The sequence below is a fragment of the Raphanus sativus genome, chromosome 6 (genome assembly GCF_000801105.2).
Source record: "Raphanus sativus cultivar WK10039 chromosome 6, ASM80110v3, whole genome shotgun sequence".
Taxonomy (NCBI): Eukaryota; Viridiplantae; Streptophyta; class Magnoliopsida; order Brassicales; family Brassicaceae; genus Raphanus; species Raphanus sativus.
In genome coordinates, this window is record NC_079516.1 from 19,567,192 (window position 1) to 19,586,015 (window position 18,824).

General features: G+C 36.0%; 5 protein-coding genes across 7 annotated transcripts; 1 reads left to right on the forward strand and 4 right to left on the reverse strand.

Moving 5' to 3' along the window:
• Positions 1–43: 43 nt before the first annotated feature.
• LOC108812083 (myb family transcription factor PHL7) lies at positions 44–2,118 on the forward strand. Its single transcript, XM_018584240.2, has 7 exons — positions 44–284; positions 494–640; positions 764–840; positions 953–995; positions 1,075–1,132; positions 1,231–1,300; positions 1,382–2,118. The coding sequence occupies exons 2-7, from the start codon at positions 523–525 to the stop codon at positions 1,880–1,882; spliced, it is 867 nt and encodes a 288-aa protein (XP_018439742.1). The 5' UTR covers positions 44–284; positions 494–522; the 3' UTR covers positions 1,883–2,118.
• LOC108812082 (probable galacturonosyltransferase 4) lies at positions 2,105–5,055 on the reverse strand. Of its 3 annotated transcripts, none has more exons than XM_018584238.2 (9): positions 4,863–5,055; positions 4,750–4,784; positions 4,628–4,669; positions 4,468–4,543; positions 4,203–4,375; positions 3,787–4,034; positions 3,346–3,703; positions 2,686–3,261; positions 2,105–2,565 (listed from the first exon to the last, which is right to left on the reverse strand). In XM_018584238.2, the coding sequence occupies exons 1-9, from the start codon at positions 4,963–4,965 to the stop codon at positions 2,290–2,292; spliced, it is 1,887 nt and encodes a 628-aa protein (XP_018439740.2). In that variant the 5' UTR covers positions 4,966–5,055; the 3' UTR covers positions 2,105–2,289. The 3 variants fall into 3 exon arrangements, with proteins under 3 accessions (XP_018439740.2, XP_018439738.2, XP_018439741.2); XM_018584236.2 differs by having other exon boundaries at positions 4,203–4,378; positions 4,863–5,054; XM_018584239.2 differs by having other exon boundaries at positions 4,215–4,378; positions 4,863–5,053.
• Positions 5,056–5,388: 333 nt separating this feature from the next.
• LOC108812081 (subtilisin-like protease SBT5.4) lies at positions 5,389–8,632 on the reverse strand. The gene is made up of 9 exons (XM_018584235.2): positions 8,545–8,632; positions 8,340–8,452; positions 8,162–8,259; positions 7,930–8,094; positions 7,744–7,846; positions 6,791–7,672; positions 6,595–6,712; positions 6,120–6,333; positions 5,389–6,036 (listed from the first exon to the last, which is right to left on the reverse strand). Exons 1-9 carry the CDS (start codon positions 8,626–8,628, stop codon positions 5,501–5,503), a joined length of 2,313 nt encoding a protein of 770 aa, XP_018439737.2. The 5' UTR covers positions 8,629–8,632; the 3' UTR covers positions 5,389–5,500.
• A 4,055-nt stretch (positions 8,633–12,687) lies between these two features.
• Positions 12,688–14,350, reverse strand: LOC108812084 (DNA-directed RNA polymerases IV and V subunit 4). The gene is made up of 9 exons (XM_018584241.2): positions 14,192–14,350; positions 14,038–14,103; positions 13,887–13,955; positions 13,724–13,798; positions 13,524–13,635; positions 13,355–13,432; positions 13,216–13,249; positions 13,062–13,130; positions 12,688–12,946 (listed from the first exon to the last, which is right to left on the reverse strand). The coding sequence occupies exons 1-9, from the start codon at positions 14,241–14,243 to the stop codon at positions 12,872–12,874; spliced, it is 630 nt and encodes a 209-aa protein (XP_018439743.1). The 5' UTR covers positions 14,244–14,350; the 3' UTR covers positions 12,688–12,871.
• Positions 14,351–15,154: 804 nt separating this feature from the next.
• On the reverse strand, positions 15,155–17,381 carry LOC108806068 (farnesyl pyrophosphate synthase 2). The gene is made up of 10 exons (XM_018578094.2): positions 17,080–17,381; positions 16,866–17,006; positions 16,575–16,778; positions 16,391–16,479; positions 16,247–16,298; positions 16,065–16,160; positions 15,939–15,983; positions 15,770–15,859; positions 15,608–15,679; positions 15,155–15,518 (listed from the first exon to the last, which is right to left on the reverse strand). The coding sequence occupies exons 1-10, from the start codon at positions 17,311–17,313 to the stop codon at positions 15,390–15,392; spliced, it is 1,152 nt and encodes a 383-aa protein (XP_018433596.1). The 5' UTR covers positions 17,314–17,381; the 3' UTR covers positions 15,155–15,389.
• Positions 17,382–18,824: the final 1,443 nt, after the last annotated feature.

Genomic DNA, 18,824 nt, shown 5'->3' on the forward strand with positions numbered 1-18,824 from the left:
TAAAGCGGGAGATTCGACCCATTAAATCAGATAGAATGCTAGTGTCTCGAAATCGATCTATCGAAAGAGGCTGAGAGGGGACGACGACCGGTGGACTCTGCAGCACCGCCGCTCCTCGGGAACAATCGGAATTTTACAACGACTTGAGTGAAATCCAAAACATCACCCGCGTACAGACAAAACCTATATCGGATTGGATTTAGAGTGTGGGGAGAAGAGCAAAGTTCTTCCGAAAATGGAGTGACGACGCCGTCGTTTGATTCTTGTAGATCCGCCACACACAGGTTCGTTGGTTCTATATCCTTCGATTTCATCTCTGCTTTCTCTTTCTAGCAACAAAACCCCCCTTCTATTTTTAGTGGGGGAAAATCTATGATCTGGGGAAACTTTATCGACCTATTCGACGTCGTATTAGTTCCAAAGTGACAAGCTTTAATGTTCTAGCAAATTGAATGTTTCTCACAAGCAATCTTTTTTTTTTTTGTATGCCTAGGTTTGCACGTTTATATATTATTAGCCCTGATGGAAGCAGACAACGGAGGGAACAATTCGAGTCATGCTTCCAAACAACGTTTGCGTTGGACCCATGAGCTACACGAACGCTTCGTTGATTCCGTTGCTCAACTTGGTGGCCCTGATAGTCAGTCTCCCCTTTTTTTTTTATCTTCATGTTTATCTCTCTATGAGATGAGACGACTTGTTTGTTTGGTTATGGTTAGAGTTATTGAATCTCTTCTCTTTTTTTTTTTATTATTTTCAAAAGGAGCCACACCTAAAGGCGTTCTTAGAGTGATGGGTGTTCAAGGGTTAACTATTTATCATGTCAAGAGTCACTTACAGGTATATTCTGAATATGATATCATTGTCTACTCTATCCTCTCTTTCTCTTAACCTTGTCTGCATCACACCCAGTTTCTTTTTGCTGATTTTGGCAAATGTGTTTTGAACTCAGAAATATCGACTTGCAAAGTATCTGCCAGATTCGTCCTCTGAAGGTAGCTAGACATTAATTTTCCTTCATTTTTCTTCCATGCTTATTTGGCTGAAACTGGTATCTTATTTTTGTTTTTTCAGGGAAGAAAACTGATAAGAAAGAATCTGGGGATGTGCTCTCTGGGTTGGACGGTTCATCGTACGTGAATTTTCATTGTTTGAGTTGATTTGTGGTGCTTACTACTGCCTGGTGCTTCAATTTAAATGATCATAAAGAGACTAACTTTTCAATCACAGTGGAATGCAGATAACTGAAGCCCTTAAGCTGCAGATGGAAGTTCAGAAACGATTGCACGAGCAACTAGAGGTATGCCTTCACCCATGCTACTTTAAGAAATAGTCAAGCAGTTAGTGTGCGTAAATGTGACATTCTTTGATGCTTTTGTAGGTGCAAAGACAGCTCCAACTACGGATAGAAGCACAAGGGAAGTACTTGAAGAAGATAATTGAAGAGCAACAACGACTCAGTGGAGCTCTTGGCGAGCCCTCCTCAGGCCCAGTAACAGGTGAATCAGATCCTGCCACACCTGCCCCAACATCTGAGTCTCCCCTACAAGATAAATCTGGCAAGGAGTGTGGACCAGACAAAAGCCTTTCAGTTGACGAATCTCTTTCATCTTACCGGGAGCCATTGACACCAGACTCAGGGTGTAACCTTGGGTCTCAAGACGAGAGCGCAGGAGAAGAGAGATCATCAAAGAGGCCTAGATTGGTGAGAGGAGGTGCAGCTGGTTATACACAGGAGATGGTAGTGGCGCACCCAATACTAGAATCAGGCTTGAACGCTTCTTACCATCAGTCAGACCATGCTCTCGGCTTTGACCGTCCCTCTACATCACTGCTTGGGGCTGAAAATGGATTGGACAAGGTTTCAGGAGACGATCTATGAGTTGTGTGTATCAGGTGGCATCTGTAGTTGAGTGTATCACATGTAGTTTTGTTTGTCTATGCTTATTCCTAATAGTTAGGAGTTTCCTCTTAGTGAGGTGATCACAACTCTCTTAATTATAGACACTGCCACTAGCATGAACAATGAATATATGTCGTTTTGTACTGTAATTTGGTAAAAATACAAAACAAATGTACTTTCTTATACCCAACACAGTGAAGATTCTTGTGAAGCTATTTCATTACAAATAGTGACAGTAGTAGCTGATATATTTCAATAACATCAGAACAAATGTAGTTTACCGTATCATCTACAATTTGGTTTTCATGTAATGAAGATATCAAAAGAACAAAAGGAATAAAGATTTCAATCATATTACAGTGCTCTTCAATAGAGAGACTCTAATTCTAAGGATTGATGTTGCAATCTCTGAGGTAAACGTGCTGGTAGTCGACGTGCTTTGACCAGAGGCCTCGATATTTTGGGATCCCAATCTCTAGCCATGGTTTGAGGTTGCCATTATAGTGCACGACGGCTGCCCTCTCAATATCCCTCTGGTTCACACTAGGGTTGTATCCAAGACCCAGCACGTGCCACTTCCGGTCTAGCGGGTATGTTCGTTTCCAAAATGTGATGAGACCAGGCGGCAGCGTCCCTAGTTTCCACAAATCTCGGTCTTGATTCTGCAAGTTCAAAACAGTTCGTGTATAAGATCAGCAAACCATTGTTGAAAGCAATGAAAGATGCAACATCCCCCACATCTACAAGCAACTAAATCATTTGTGAATATGTTTCCTGCGTACCAGATTCTGCCATCTATGGTAAACCTCTGTGATGTTTTGCTTCTTCCACTCGTCCAGGTCAAAAACATTCATACCATACGCCCATCCACAAGCTCGAGGGTCAAAATTCTTGGAGATGAGTGGATTTGAGAAGTTGAGGTAACGGTCGAAGCGATGAAAGCTTTCCCCACAAGTCTCAACAGCACCGTTGACATTACCCTTCAGATCAACTGACCAAAGACCAGAAAGGTCCTTCTGCACAACTATATCATCATCCAAGAAGAGCACCTTGCTGAGCTTGGGGAAGATCTCAGGCAAGTAAAAACGAAGATGATTAAGGATGGACAAGTATTTTGGATTCCGGAACTTCAAGTTGGAATCTGAATTGGCATGGTGTGCCCTGAAGTAGTAATCTATCATCGATCGAGAACTAAGCTGTTTGAGAACAGGGCTGTAGCTTGAATTCAGCCATGTAAATTCTTCAACGTTCTGAACCTGGATGGTGGCTTTGCCTGGTGGGTTGTCTAGGAACCACATCCTCATTGCCGCATAGTTGAGTCTGTCAGTAACGATGTGGAAGACATGCTTTGAGGGATGCTGCCAATAAACCATTAAAACAGTGAGTTTTACACAAAGAAGCTTATTTAAATGTTTAATCAGACGTACAAAGTCAAAGCTTACCTTGGCATTGGTTATGGTAGAGTTAACCACAACAGATGTAGCCAAAACGTTATCAGAGAAGAGGGCATAGTGATACAGCTGATTATCTTCTAGTTTCTCCTGATTGGGGAATTGCTGTTCAGACGAATTCAAAGCATAGTAATCGGTAGTGAGGCGTAGAGGGAGGCAGTGAAGGCCCTTTGGAATCGTCTTAGCAGTCAATTGCGTCAAGAACATGGCTTGCTTCTTATGGACACGTAGCTGCTCCTCTGCTGAGTGGAGCATTGCACGTAGCTTCTTAACCACTGTGGAACAGTCATCTTGAATCTCCTTGCCTTTGGCCAATGTTTGCTCCATCGCTTTCATTCTTTCCATAGCACTGGTGTATTATTAAAAAAAAACGCCAGAGAAATTAATCACAGGAAGGAACCTTTTTTCCAACTGCACTTTAAGGACACTTACTTCTTTGGCAGATCGGAATCCTTGGAGGCATCTACGACAACCCGTTGAACTTCTCTAATACGGAGACGAAGCTCTCTCACAAAATGTGCATTAGCCTTGGCAGCTGGAAGTGAAAGATAGACCTTTGCCCGAATCAGCTGATCTTTAAGATGCCTCACCTGAGCATCAGGGATCATCACATTTCCACTCTCTTTCTCAGCTCCAGAGTCTTTAGGCTCTTTCTGGGTCAACTGAACACGCATCCTTTCCTACAAGATGATGACATCGGAGCAGGAAATTAAGTGGACAGGACAACTACACTAATCAGCTTCTTCTAAGCTATACTACCAACGCATAAAGGCAAACCTAGAGCCTATCAATGAGGAGAAACCAATCTCATTAAAAGAAAAATTGTGACCATGTAGTGTAGAATTCACATTGAAAAGTACCGTATTGTGAGCCTTCTCCTTCTCATCAGAAGCGTGCATGTCATTTGGCTTGTCCATCTCTGAGACTGCATGATCAGTGACTTGTTTGATGGTATTGTCAGTTTGAGACTGAGTTTCATCGTCGGTGGCCGAAAGAACTCGAGCAGACACTTGGTCTCTAGCTTCTTAAAAAAGAAAACTTTTGTGAACCAACACGTAAAGAATAAAGAGATGGAAGAGGAAAGAAACAAGATAAAAGGGGAAGTGGCAGTACTTATAGACGGAGAATCCGAGTCTAGTTTGGAGTATACTACACCCACGACTCCTCTTCTAACATCTACCGGAGATTCCTAAATATACAATTGGAACAAAGATTGCAAATTTAAGAAGGATCTGAAGCGAATCAAGTAGCTTGCAACGATAGAGAAAAGTACCCGATGAATCAGATTCAAACGATTCTCTTCGGAATTGAAAGTCTGAACAAGAAACAATAAAGCGTAAATTTAAAGAACTCTCAGCCATGGAGGAAAAAGAAGAAGAAGAGAATGACACTGACCAGGGCGGATACGTCCTCGAGGAACTCGCGTTTAGCTACAGAATCAAACACAGAGAGGATAAGAAACCAACCAAATCGGAGATTAGAGAGATAGAGAGAGAGAGGAAACTGACAAAATGGGGTGTTGACGGAGGTGTAGGAATCGGTGTAGAGAAGGATGGGAGCAGCTACCGTGAGGAGCAAGAAGAAAAGAACAACATTTTGAAACTTCACCATCGTCTTCGTCTTCCTCTTCGCCTTCGCATCAAGATCGAGAGAGATAGAACAATATGCTCGCGCTAATGATTGTTTTTAGTGAGAGAGAGAGAGGAGAACCAAGTGAAAATTAGATGTTCTTCAAAAGACGCTTTTACCCTTTCTCGGTGAATATATTTAAAATATATTTAATTATTTATAATGATAACGATGTTTAATTGTTTCTGTGTTAAGATCATGTGGTCCAGATTTTCCACTTAACACAGCTCACTAATCTGTTAAACCGACACTGTTTTAGTTGGCACTGAATGTCTCAAATTTGCTATGTGTTTTTGAATGAACTCTGTGACATGAGTTGCTATCCTTGATGATTTGAGAACACTCCATGGCCTTGTTATTACTAGTTTTGAGAAACGAAACGATTAAAAACTTGTATAAAAAAAATTATCAAAAAAAAAAATTGTATAAAATTGTTGTTGTGACAGCATTAGGTATAAAGTCAAAGCGAAAGGCTATATATTAATAAAACAGGTTCAATGAAAGAAGATCAGATCAACTAGGCGGTAGAGACAACAATAGGACTCCTAACATAGTGTTTGCCATCAGTCCATGTGAGACCACCAAAGGTGTAGTCTTTTCCAAGCCATTTAGCTTTCAATGTCATCTTAAAGCTTTTCACTTGACCAACTCTATCAAACTTCAACACACTCGGCTCAACTTTCACGGACACTCCATACGGCTCCCTCACTCTTGCTGCGTAAGTGCCTACGGTTCCTACGTTCTTCAGTTTCCGGGTCACAGTCACAGAGCCGCCTGTGAAATTAGGCACCGTGATGGATGGATAGTTCAAGTCCGCCACAGTTGCTTCCTTGGGGCATTTGTAGGAAGGGCTCTCTGAGAAAAGTTTGATCATTGTTTGGTTGTACCCAACTGCGCAAAGAAAGTCCAAGTAGTCATGCACTGTCAAGTCATAGACCAGTCCGGGGTCTCCTGCACGGTTTGGTCTGATATGCCCTGATCCGTAGTTGAACGAGTTTGCCTTCACGTAAGACCCGTTGAGCATGGGACTAACTCTGTTGTCTCGTGTTCTCGCTGCATGCACGTGAAAGCAAAAAAATGAGAGTGTGTATCTCAAATGGTAAAAGAATAGGTGGAGGTTGTTAGCATATATATACCGGTGGTCATGATAGCAGATCTGATAGCAGCTGAACTCCATGTAGGGTGCATTGTCCTGAGAAGACCGGCAACACCCGCAACATGAGGGCAGGACATGGAAGTGCCAGATTCTGTATAGAATGCAGTCGTGCGAGGATCAGGCTCCAAGCCGCTGAGACTTTGTTCTCTTGTGTAGGCCGCTATGATGTCTACCCCAGGAGCAGTAACGTCAGGCTAATCAAAAACATACTCTAAAGTAAGCAACAATTTAAACCGATTTGAGTTGGGTATAAGTCAGATTTTAAGAAAATCGTTTTGGGTATATGACCAATTTACCCCGATGTTTAAAACTATGCATACATCTAAGAGCATGTTTAGTGGGGGGGGGGGGGGGTTAGTTAAAAGTTAAGAGACGGTTTCCTATATCCTGCTAAGAATTTCACGCTAATAACCCCCAATAAACATGCTCTAAGAAGAGAAAGAAATATAATAAACCTTAAGGATCCCTGGTGTGATAGTGTTAGGTCCTTGAGATGAGAAGTCTGCCATAAACGGTGCTGGTTTGATGCCAAAAGCTGGTACAGGTGCAGTAAGAGTTCCCATGGGCTCTAAACTGTAAACAAACATATTAATTATAATCAAAACGATGAAGCAGAAGTACAAAAGAAAACAAGTATAAGAGGGGGCATACTAAGTGGAGTTAACGTAAGAGAACAAGGCTTGACTATCGAAATAGTTGATATGTGTAGCAGGAAGAAAATGAGGATCAGCTGTGATATCATTCCCTGATGCCTTATCATTGCATAGTATCATACCAACAGCACCAGCCAGATCTGCTTGTCTCCCTTTGTCCACTCTCGATGTGTTTCCTCTCAGACACACCATGATCTTTCCCTTTGCCTTGTGCGGATCTAAGCTGCCTTCTTTGCAAAGCATCGCATCTATAGCAGATGCATTGGAAAGTTTAGCTTGAGCTCCCGTTGTGAGGCTGAACATTCTCCCTACATCAGGCAAGGCCTTCGACATGCTCACTCCCTTGAACCGTTCACCATTCCCAAGCTGTACAAAGGACTGGAACTCACGGTCGAGCGTGCTGGCCGCTACGGTGAGTATCCAAGGGGCTACGTTCGAGACAGTTGCAGGGGCGGGACCAGAGTTTCCAGCGGAGCATACCACAGTGATGCCCTGCTTAACAGCGTGGAAGGAGCCGATGGCAATGCCATCGTCCATGTATTCAGCAGGGTCACCACCGAGTGAGACGGAGAGGACATCAACACCGTCGTGAATGGCCATATCAAAGGCAGCCAAGATATCAGCGTCAAAGCACTCAGAGCCGTTAAAGGGAGGCCAGCAGGCCTTGTAGGAAGCTACTCTGGACAATGGAGAGCCTCCTTTTGCTGTTCCGTTGCCTACACCGAAGACGCTAGCTCCAGGGACGAAGTTTCCTCCTGCTGTTGAGAGCGTGTGAGTGCCGTGACCTTCATGGTCACGAGCTGACTCAAAGGAAGAGTTGCTTTTATGACCCGTAGCAACTAAGTACCCTTTGTTGAAGTACCTTGTCCCTATAAGCTTCCTATAAATAGTAGTTTGTTAGTTTATATATTATATACTTTGTACACACATCAAAAAAGATGTAATAATAACCTGTTGCAACGAACATCTCCAGCGGTGTTGCAACTTCCTTTCCATCGAGAAGGAACAGGTCCAAGACCACCTGAGCTAAAGCTTTGGGATTCAGACCAAACACCTAATGATAACAAAGATGGTTTGTGGGTTTAGTGTTTATTTATTAGTAAATAAAGGAATAGAGGAAAGTGAAAAATTGCAAACCAGTGTCGATGTTTCCGATGATTGTGTCTTGACCAAATCTTGCCTTTGACCACAAGGAACTTGAAGGGATCACACCGTCCTTCTCCAGTTGCATGAACTCCCAGGAATGTGTTGTGTGCAACTTCTTTCCCTTGTCTAGAAACACACTGATCACACTCGGATGCTCTGCGTTCAAACAGAGAGCAATTGAAGTTTGTTTTAAACTCAAAAGAGAAAGAGAGTTTTGAATTACTTGAAATAGCTGCAGCTTCTTCTTCTTCAAGAACAGCTGCAAAGCCGTTGATATGTCTGCCGTAGGAGTAAAAGATTGCGTTTCTAGCCTTCTCAAGACTGTAAAAGATGCATGGGAATCAGATCAAACCCTAAGAATATAAGCACAAAAGAAAAGACACGTCAAGGTCATATGTTACCTTCCCAAAAAGGTTCCAAGCAACTCATGATGAGATTCAGCTACACGTTTAAGGGCTAAGGAGGAGACTTCAGGGCCATGTGAGTGAGATCCCAAGTAAACAATGTACGACTTCTATAGTCAAATCAAAACAACAGTCTTGTTCTTGTTAATATATAAAAGCTCACATAGGTAACAAGAACGTGTTCCTTTTAGAAGATACTTACCTTTTTCACAGCAAAAGCAGGGACATGAAACAGAAAGAAGATGATTAACAATGGAAGTAGAGTTTTCGTCATAGCTGATAGCATTGTATCTGTATCTAGCATAGTATATATACGGTAGCTTGTATCTAAATCCATATATTATTAAAACTGAAATATTTTTTAGAAATAAATCATACATTTTCTACAAAAAGAAATAAATCATAAATTATTTATTTTGATGGATTCTTCTCTATCTAAATCATAAAGTTGTGTTTCTGTTTTAATAAGAAAGGGATACATATATTGTTGCCCAAGTTACAATACCTATTGTTACATATATAATTAATACATATTGTTACATATATATATATATTAAGTTATAGAAGTTCGTATATAAGTTTCTCCAATATAGAAGTATAATAAATTAATAATAGAAATTAGATGATTGTTTATAGTAGTAGTTTAATATATATTTTTCAAAAAGAACAATTACTTTTTAGAAAAAAAAAAACAAATAGTGTTAGGAATATATTTGTACAGAAAACATGGTTTATGGTTTAGATCAATACTATTAAAATAAAAACATTATATGGATGTAACTTGATCTAAGTAGAATACTTTTAAGAAACTATATCTTATACAATTTTTCTTAACATATGATATTACTAAGTACAATAGAACCTCTATAAATTAATATTTGATAAATTAATAATTTTTATAAATTAATAAAGTTCGTTGGTCCCAGTTTGGGACGGTTCAAAATTTGACATAAATCAATAAAATAATAAAATTATATTTTTTTTAAAGAAAATTCTATGTAATTATATATGGTCTCATTAAAATTATATATTAATAATTTATATGTATACATATTTTATTTAAGTAAGAACCTATTATTATATTCTTTTTATATTCACAATGGAATTATCTTTATATTTTCTTAACACTTAATATATTTTTGATGATATTTTGTAATATAATATTTAAAACCACATTTAAGTTCTATGCAATATATATTATATACTCCAAATAATATAATAACATTAATATACATGTTAAATTTCAAAAATAACAATTAATGTCTATACACTAAAATAAAATATTTTTTATCTTAGAATAAATATATATTTTTTAAAAAATTAAATAAGGAAACTTTTTTAAAATTAATATCTCTATAAATTAATAAAATTTCAAAGTCACAACATTATTAATTTATATAGATTTTAATGTATATACCCTTAAATATATTTTAAATATGTAAGATTTACAGAAATAAATATAAACAATAACTCGGTCAATTATGTATTAATTAAGATAGTCTATATCATATTCTATTTGATGTATTTTGAAATATTTCCGACAAAATAGCATTCAAAAAAAAATGACCAAAATACTTTTTTTTTGTTTTGAAAATTTTATTTTTATTTTTAATTTGAACTCATCCTTCAAACTTCACCCTTAATCCTAAAAACCTAAGGCTATAAATGCACATTTACCATTTATTAAAATCTCTTTTGGTCATTTTTTTCCTTGAAAAGACTATTTTTGTGAACTAAAATGACTATTTAAGGAAATTTCTCTTAAATTATTCATCAAAAAATTTAAATAACAAAATAATATATATTGTCATATAAATAAATTTTGGTTTTCTAACATCATTTTCATCATTTTCGAATAATAAAAAAAATCAGCAAAGTACAGAAAATTACAAAATCTAATTGTTTTTCAATTTTATGTACAACTTAAAAGTATATAAAAGTTTAATTTTAGAAATATTATCAGTTTTCTCTAGGATTTTAATGGGCCAACCATGGTTAGGTCACAGATTATTTATAGTTGTTTGATATTTTATCGGGTTTATCATATTTTTATTAACAAAACTTTCATTAAATTTGAACCAGATTATATAATCACCGGATTTACCGATTTAACTCCGGATCCTGGTTGGATATGAAAAAATTAAATATCTATTTTTAACATAAATGTGTAGATCAAAATTCAAAAATTAATACTTAATAACAACCAACATTTTTATCCAATAATCAAATCCATGCGAATCAAAATTTAGTTATCATTATTAGGTTTTATATTTACGGATTAGGATTGTATTTGTTTTATGGGTTCACATTTATATAGGTTGCTAGCTCATATTAGATATTTCGTTAACAAAGTTCATTAACGTGAATAAATTATAATGTTACATAATTTGTAAAAAAAAAAAGAAGATAATAAAGCAGGAAAATGACTCGTTTGATATTGTGGCATTTGATTATGATTGCGTGGTAATGTGATTGGTTTTGAAAATCATTGGTTCTAATTGGTTGAGTTTTCTTTAAAATCTGATATTGGTTGAGTTTTTAATGGGTGAAATTAATTAAAATTTTCTAAAGTTGACATGACATTGTAAATATGATAAAAATAAGGGTACAACTGGAATGTAGAACAGTTTGATGAATATCATCAACCTCCCATGATAAAGAACAACAATTTTTTTTTTGTATTTCCTTTGTGGTAGTTAAGCACTTCTCTTTGATCATAAACCAATTCAGGTTTTAACGTAGAAGAAGAAGCTAACAAAAAATAGTTAATGGATCAGCTCGACGTAATGCAATACTGCTAAGTGATTGTCCGTAAATTCATAGATATAAATTTGTATGAAAATAATATATTATGAATAGAATGCTGTAAAATTTTCGTAAAATTGATGTAAAATTAACTGATGAATAGTTAGTAATAACAATTACTAAATTATACATATAATTATCACATTGATTTCTCTAATACATATTATACATTTTTCGGCCTCTTCTTATTTTTTTCATGATTATTTCGTTTTTTTTATCAAATTGTTACTAATGTTTTGCTATTTTTTATATTTTTGGCCAAATATTTATTTATCTCTCTAATAGTAATACAAATAATACAATCAATGAACCAAAAATTCATCTTATAATTCTTTTGAATCATAACATTACTTTTTTACTTTATTATTTGATTTAAATGCAAACCATTTTTTAATCAAAGCTCTTACATGTTCCGTTCAATATAATTCGTTCAATCTTTAAAGCCTAATTATTTATAAAGTATATATGAACATTACAAGCGATTAATAATTATTATAGATACAATTATATTTTATATGAATATGAAATTATTATATCGATATCTATAAATTGTATTATATTCATTATTTTGTGTAGTATATAAATATAAAAAGAATTGATCAAACATTATTACGCTTTCTATAATTTTGAAAATTAGCTATCATATTATTATTATTTGTAATATTATTTAGGTTATTTGGCAAGTGATAATAATTAATTCTAGACTTACCTTTTATTTATCACTAATTAAAATAATTAAAAAGTTATAAAAAATCGTTCATTATAATATGTACTAGTTTATAAATAAAAAGAGAATTGATCAAACGTTATTATTCCTTATATAATTTCAAAAGTTAGTTACCATAATCATTAATTTTAGTATAATTTAGTTTATTTGGCAAGTGATATTAACTGGTTATAAATTTATTTTTGATTTTAAATCTAAACTAAAATGAAAAAAATTAAAAATTATTGACCAGGAAAAACATAACAGTTTTCTTAAAACTTAAAAAATGATGGACATGTAAGAAAAAATCAATCAAGTGACTTCTCATTTAATATATGTTTGATAAACTCTTATAAATAATTTTAAAATACGGTAAAATAATTTTGTAAGTCATCTATACTATTATTTGAGAAGCGATTTTGCTGATTTGTCATGTTTTCCATAAGACTGAAATCTTTGATCCCAAACCTCAAACCCGAATAGATTAGAACCGAATCTGAATGGGTATCTGAACGCTAACCCTAAAAGAGAGATTTGCCGAATAGTCAAAATAACGAGAACTATGTACATCTCTCTAAGCAAGTCACTGATATCAATTGGTATCTTCATCTTAGATATGCTAAGCAACTACAGTTAACAAAATTTTGTCACTGGGATCAGCAAATCATGGTGCTAAAAGTGTGTCTGAGGTGTGAAAAGTGCAGGACCAAAGCACTTGGTTGTGTAAGGACATCGTGTAGAAGTAGCTAAAGCTTTGTCCAGATTCTGAAGAAACTAGATTTCAGTTTGACATCTGTCGTTAAATGAACTCAAGTGACTGGTTAATGTGCTTGATGATTTAAGAACATTCCATAACGATTAAAACTTACATCAAATGTTGTTATCACATCATTAGATCATTTACAACACCCGACCCTTGCGTAGTAGGTTCATTTTAATGCCAAAGAAAAAACCCAAGCCCAACTTAAACATCCTTACTTTACTACTATGGTTAAACAGCTTGGATAACATCATATCATTAAGCAGATCTTTTGAGCTTGGAGAGCTTCGCCAATGCCTCTTCTAAGGGCTCACTGATCTTGTCTTTTCTTCCCTGTATAAATCCACAAACCAAAAATGCACCGAACAAATAAACTCAGATTGGCTTTGTCACAGATGAAACTAAAACATATACACATAAAGCATAAGAACCGAGCGATAATGCATACCTTCATGGATGGAACAAAAGCAAAGACTTCATCAATGCTTTCTGGACAAACATTGGCAATCACACACATCTGCAAAATACAACACAAAAAGTTTAGAAACCTGCTTAGGGTTTGTTGTCTGAATGAATGAAAGCTCTTTGGTTAAGTTCAGTACCTCGCTTTCAGAGACACCATGCTTTTTCAGAGGCCTGATATCATCATACTCGTTAAGTTACAAACACAGAACAGAATCACATAAGAGAATGGCACAAATCTGCATCAAAGATCAAGGAAGACAGCTAAAAAAAGGATACTCAAGGATCTGTCTGACAGACTGAGGATTCATGTAGCAACGACCATACTTCACATACTCCAGTCCTCTGTCGAAAGACCTGAAAAACAAAACCACAACGTTAGTGAGAATCCAAAGACCTTTCCCGCATGGAAAAAACAAAACACAATATCGTGTATGTTGTTACTTACACAGGAAGCTTTAAGCTAGGATCTTCAGATAGAACAGCCATCTGTTCCTTGACGCCTTGTAGAATCTCAAAAGCTTCACAATCCATCAAGCACTTTGCATTCTCCGGAAGCTCTGCAAACAAACACCACCACACATGTATTAACATGCAGAGAGCACAGAAGGGCCTTGGTGGAGAAAGTAGGAGATGTAACTAACTAACCCTTATCAGTCTTAAGCTCAAGCGGCTGAGACTCTTTAGACAGAGAGCTCTTCTTAGCCTTGCTTCCCTTCCCACCTATAGTTCCAAAAAGGCAAGAGTTTAAAGCAAACGAGACACAATCAAAAGACTGAAAAGCATATCAAACAAAGACGAAAGTTGATACCTTTAGCAGAAGAACCTTGAATCTGGTCATCAGGGTCTTGAAGAAACGTGTACTTGGACTCTCGTGGGCCTAAGACGAACACAGAAGATGAACAGTTTATAGAGTCACCACACGATTAAAGTTGGGAGCTTTATGCAAAAAAAGGGCAAACCTTGAGGATCAAACTGAACTTTCCTTGTCTTCTTGGACTTGGTTGAGTTATCGTCCTTGCCGGCTCCTACATAAACCATGAAACCCTCAAAATAAGACAATGTCGACAAAGAAGGTAAGAAAATCTGATGAAAGTTGGTTTATAAATACGATACCATAAGCAGACTTGAGAGCAGATTTGAACCCTTTTCCTCCTTTCTCCGACATGACTAGTGCCGATGATCGAGACGGAAGCAAAGAGGAGGAGAGTGTCGTCAGCAACAAACGGCGGAGATGGCAATTCTAGAATGTCTCTCTTCATTTGCTTTTACTTTGGTCAGTGTACTTAACGGGCCGTGAATGGGCTTTTATGCTTTTCATAAATTAGGCCCAAACTGAATCTCCATGCGAACTAGAGCTTGAGATAGTCAAAGATGAATCTAAAGCCAAAATTTAGAAAAAGTAATGTACTGTATTAGCTCTAGAAATCAAGTTTTCTACAGCATTTGTTTGGTGTTTTGGATGTCTTTAGAAATAAATCTATGGCAGAAAAATTAAACTACAGTTAAAAAGTTCACAGTCTAATTTCTAAAACAAAAAATCTAAAGATACAATACTAACCAATCAGATCCATACAAACATATATACAAAGAGGTTTAAGGCGGAGCATCAACATATTCTTTTGAATGAAAACGGATCATCTATAAAATAATCACAAAACATTAGCTTAAGCTTTTCACTAGAGACAAGAAGTCAGCAATTCAAAACATAAGAAGAATAAAGAATGTTTGGGCTTCAACTTCACTTCTATGGGGACTATGGTTTTCATTGAGTTGATTACATACATATCCAAGTTTTTCAAACTGTATGGCAATATAGATTACAAACAGTCTCAACAGAAACTCTAGAATGCAAATAGATTTCTCTCTGTCTACAATATACTGGTGATAAGCACTCAACTATATATGATTGATTATCAAAGAGAACACACAGAATCGATTCACCAGAGTTACTATCTCAGATGAAATCAACTTCTCCAAACTTAAGAACACACGCCTGTTTGCAGAGAATAATCTCTAACAATCTATTACTTATATGATATCAACTGATAATCATCAATTTATGACAAAAAAAACAACTATGTATACTGTTGTTTTAATATAACCAACTATCAAAGCCATATCTTTGTAGTTTCCATCCCTGCATTTTAACTGAAGGTTTAATATATAATTTTTTTTAAAGGGACGAAATTTTGTGAATAGATAAAAGTGGAAATGATAACTTTTTAGTTTAAGAAAATGAAGAGCACTTAACAGAATTACACAAATCACCAAAGAAGAATCAAAGACATAATCTGGAAAGGCTTAAGACTGACTACTTCTGCCTCTTGTAGATCTTAGCCAAGAAGGATTTGAGCACTGCTTGGATTGCTTTACTTTTGTGAGCCTCAATCACTCCAGTCAGCTTCTCGTAGCTTTTGCTCTCATACTCCTTGAACACTCCCTATCATGTTCACAAACATCATCAAACCAGATCCAAATTAGCATAGAACAAACATATGTTAGTTGTGTAGGTTCCAACTAGTTTCAAACCTCAAGGTCAAGCTCTTTGTAAAGCTCCTTCACTTTAGCAACGTTTGATGGGTCGGGTTTACCGTAGTTCTCCTACAATTATCAGAATAAAACCTCTTTCACGTTCCAAAATACAAAACCTTTTGAAAAGAAAAAGAAAAAAAAAACTAATAAGATTGTTACATATAATATCTCAGTTTGTTCTTTGCTGCAGCGTTCCAATGCCTTTACCACCAACCAGGAGCATTTGAAGTCTTCTATATCCGTTCCTATCTGCATTATCAAACGTTCCAACATGCTTGCATCAAGTAAGCACATTAACACAGTCAAATAAGTCCGAAAAAAAACAAACCTTGCCAAGTGTCTCTGGGTCAGCAAAACAATCCAGATAATCATCCTACACAAAAACAAGAACTTTCAAGCTCCTGGCATTAGCCTATCAAAAAACTCTCATGAATTACAATAGCAGCAAAACTACCTGCACTTGGAAGTAGATCCCCATGTCAACAAGAACATTCTTCACATCAATATGGTTTTCCAAGTTTTCGCCCGCCATAAGTAACGCACAAGCAACCTAAGTAGTAAAACAAAGCTCGTTACAAGAAATATCTAAAAATATATATACTCTATAGAATGAGTAACAAAAGAAATTCTACTCACAGGGAGATAAAATGAGTAATAAGCAGTTTTGTATTGGACAATACGCCGGTGGCTACATGTTGAAAACCATTTTCATTAGTCAGAAAAACGTACTGCCTTTTCATATTCAAATATTTTGAAAACGCACACACACTTTTGACTCACATTGGCAATGAGTACTTGGCCAAATCCTTTTCGCCTTCGAAGGTGGTGATCAGATCAATCATCTGGCCGCAAGCTGTTTGCATCTCTACCTAAATCATTACCAAAAAAAAAGAATAGACTAGGATGATAAATTAATTACCAATGCTTCAGCTCTGTAAAAAATGAGTGTAGACAGATTATTAACCTCATTAAAGAGATCAACGAGGTCAACATAGTAAGGCTTTCCCCTGAAGTGCTTCTTGAGGATCCTGTGGATGTGATTGCGAAGTAAGATCCCATCGTTGATTGCAACCATACCAACCTGAGGAACTCTGAACCAGCAAGGTTGTCCACGTCGAGTGACAGAGTTATCCATAATGTCATCAAGCACAAGGAAATAAGCTTGAAGCTGAAACATAACACAACAACAAACAACAAGAGATTAAGACAGGATCTAGCTAGAGATTCAAATAAAGGTCGAAACTTTTTAACATACCCATTCGATGCACCAACCAAGAGCACACGAGAGGAAAACCTCTTCCTCGGTCAAATCTTCACCTTCCTTCAAAAGCTTGAAGCTGTCCACGACAGAGAGACCACGATTCAGCTTCCCTCCCGGTACATTGTAATCCAACATCTGGCAATGAAGAAAGAAAGAGAGAGAGAGAGAATCACGATACGGATCTGAGAAGAATCTGAAAAGAGTGTACCTTTTCGACCCAGAGACGTGATTCATCGGTGAATTCGAAGGAAGGGTCGTGGAGGAGGTCGGATTTGAGGGTGGAGTAGACGTTGAGGAAGGTTGACTTGAGATCGGCCATTGAAGAGGAGGATGAAAGGTGCCTACTTTGGGTACGATGATAGAGACTGGATCGCCTGAGATGTAAATGCAGAAGAGCCTTTATTGTGATTCTCAGATTCCTACAACAACCACTCAAACTCATTTAAGCTTTCTTCCCCAAATTACCCTTTACTGTTTCTTGTTATTTACGGACCTGTGCCATCTACTTTCCCCCAAGACAGTCGGGGTTGTTGGCTCCTAACTCCCACTTTAACACTTGTCAAGGAAAGCCAGCGCAGCCAATAATAATTTTCTAATTTTTATTTAATTAAGAAAGAGGCTGAGAGAAGCCCAGATGATAATGGGCCTTTTCAGATGCCACGGCGTCGTGTTGGGTCGGGGCATTTTTTGGTCACTTGGAGTTGGAGGACTCACCGCTCTGGGAATTTTGCTCTATACCGTCCCGCCTCGTTTGACCCGATGCAGGGTCCATGCCGATTGAGCGGTTTGAAATTTTTTATTTGCGGGGTAAATTTATTTTAGGCGAAGCGAATGCAAGTGGGGATCAGCAGAATTTATGTCACGGATACCACCAACCCTCAATTTTTTTTTTAAAATAGATTTTTATTTACAAATAATAATTTTTTAAAAATAGATAAATTATTATAAATATCTATATTATTTTAATTATAATTCATTTAATAATACAATTTAAATAATTATTATATAACTAAAATAATTATTTTTAATATTTTTTTTGTAAACTATTATTTTTAATATTATTCGCGGATATGGTGGATTATTCGCAAATTTTAACTGCACAAATGTGAGTTTTAAAATTTTTGTTTACGGATTATACAAGTTAGATTATTAGATAAAAACGATTTCATCCACGACAAAGGGATGCGGAGAAGGTTAGAGTAGATAACTTATTAACTTGTTTAAAGTGTAAGTTTAATAATAAATTTATCCGTGCGTCCGCACAAATATATGTTTTACGATAAGTATATAAAATTTTCAAAATAAAAATATTTAATAGTTATAGTCTTGTTATTTTATTTTATTGTTTATACTATATATTGCGCTACTATATCGTGTTATATATTTTATTAAAGATGTGTTGGATCAATTATATAATTACAAAAAGACAATTAGATTTATGTATTAATATATTGTTCGGTCAAAATTATATTAAATTTTCTTTCATGTTTTATCGTATGACATTAAGTATATTATTAATATATGATTTATTTGATCACTTTAAATGAAATACTATCTGATTTGAAGTTTTTGATTATTATGTTGTCTAAACCATAATTTCGACATGTGTAATATTGTATATGCCGAAAAGGTCAACACAATTTTTTTTTGATCAACTAAAACTTTCACTAAGGGAGGCTTATTGAATTGAGAATTTGAAAGAATTTTATTTTTTCTTCAAATCCCCCCTTATTGAAAATAATCAAAAACTCAAAAGGGGCCCAGCCCAGGATCAACACAATATACTGGGTAAATAAGATTGATTCAACTATTATTCATAAGGAGAAGAAGAGTGCTCGTTATTTTTACATCAAAATTATTAAAACTTTAGAAATTTAATTAAAATTTCATTAAATTAAATTTTACGAAGAAGAGTACATGTTATCAGAATTGGATTTAAGACCCCTAATTTAA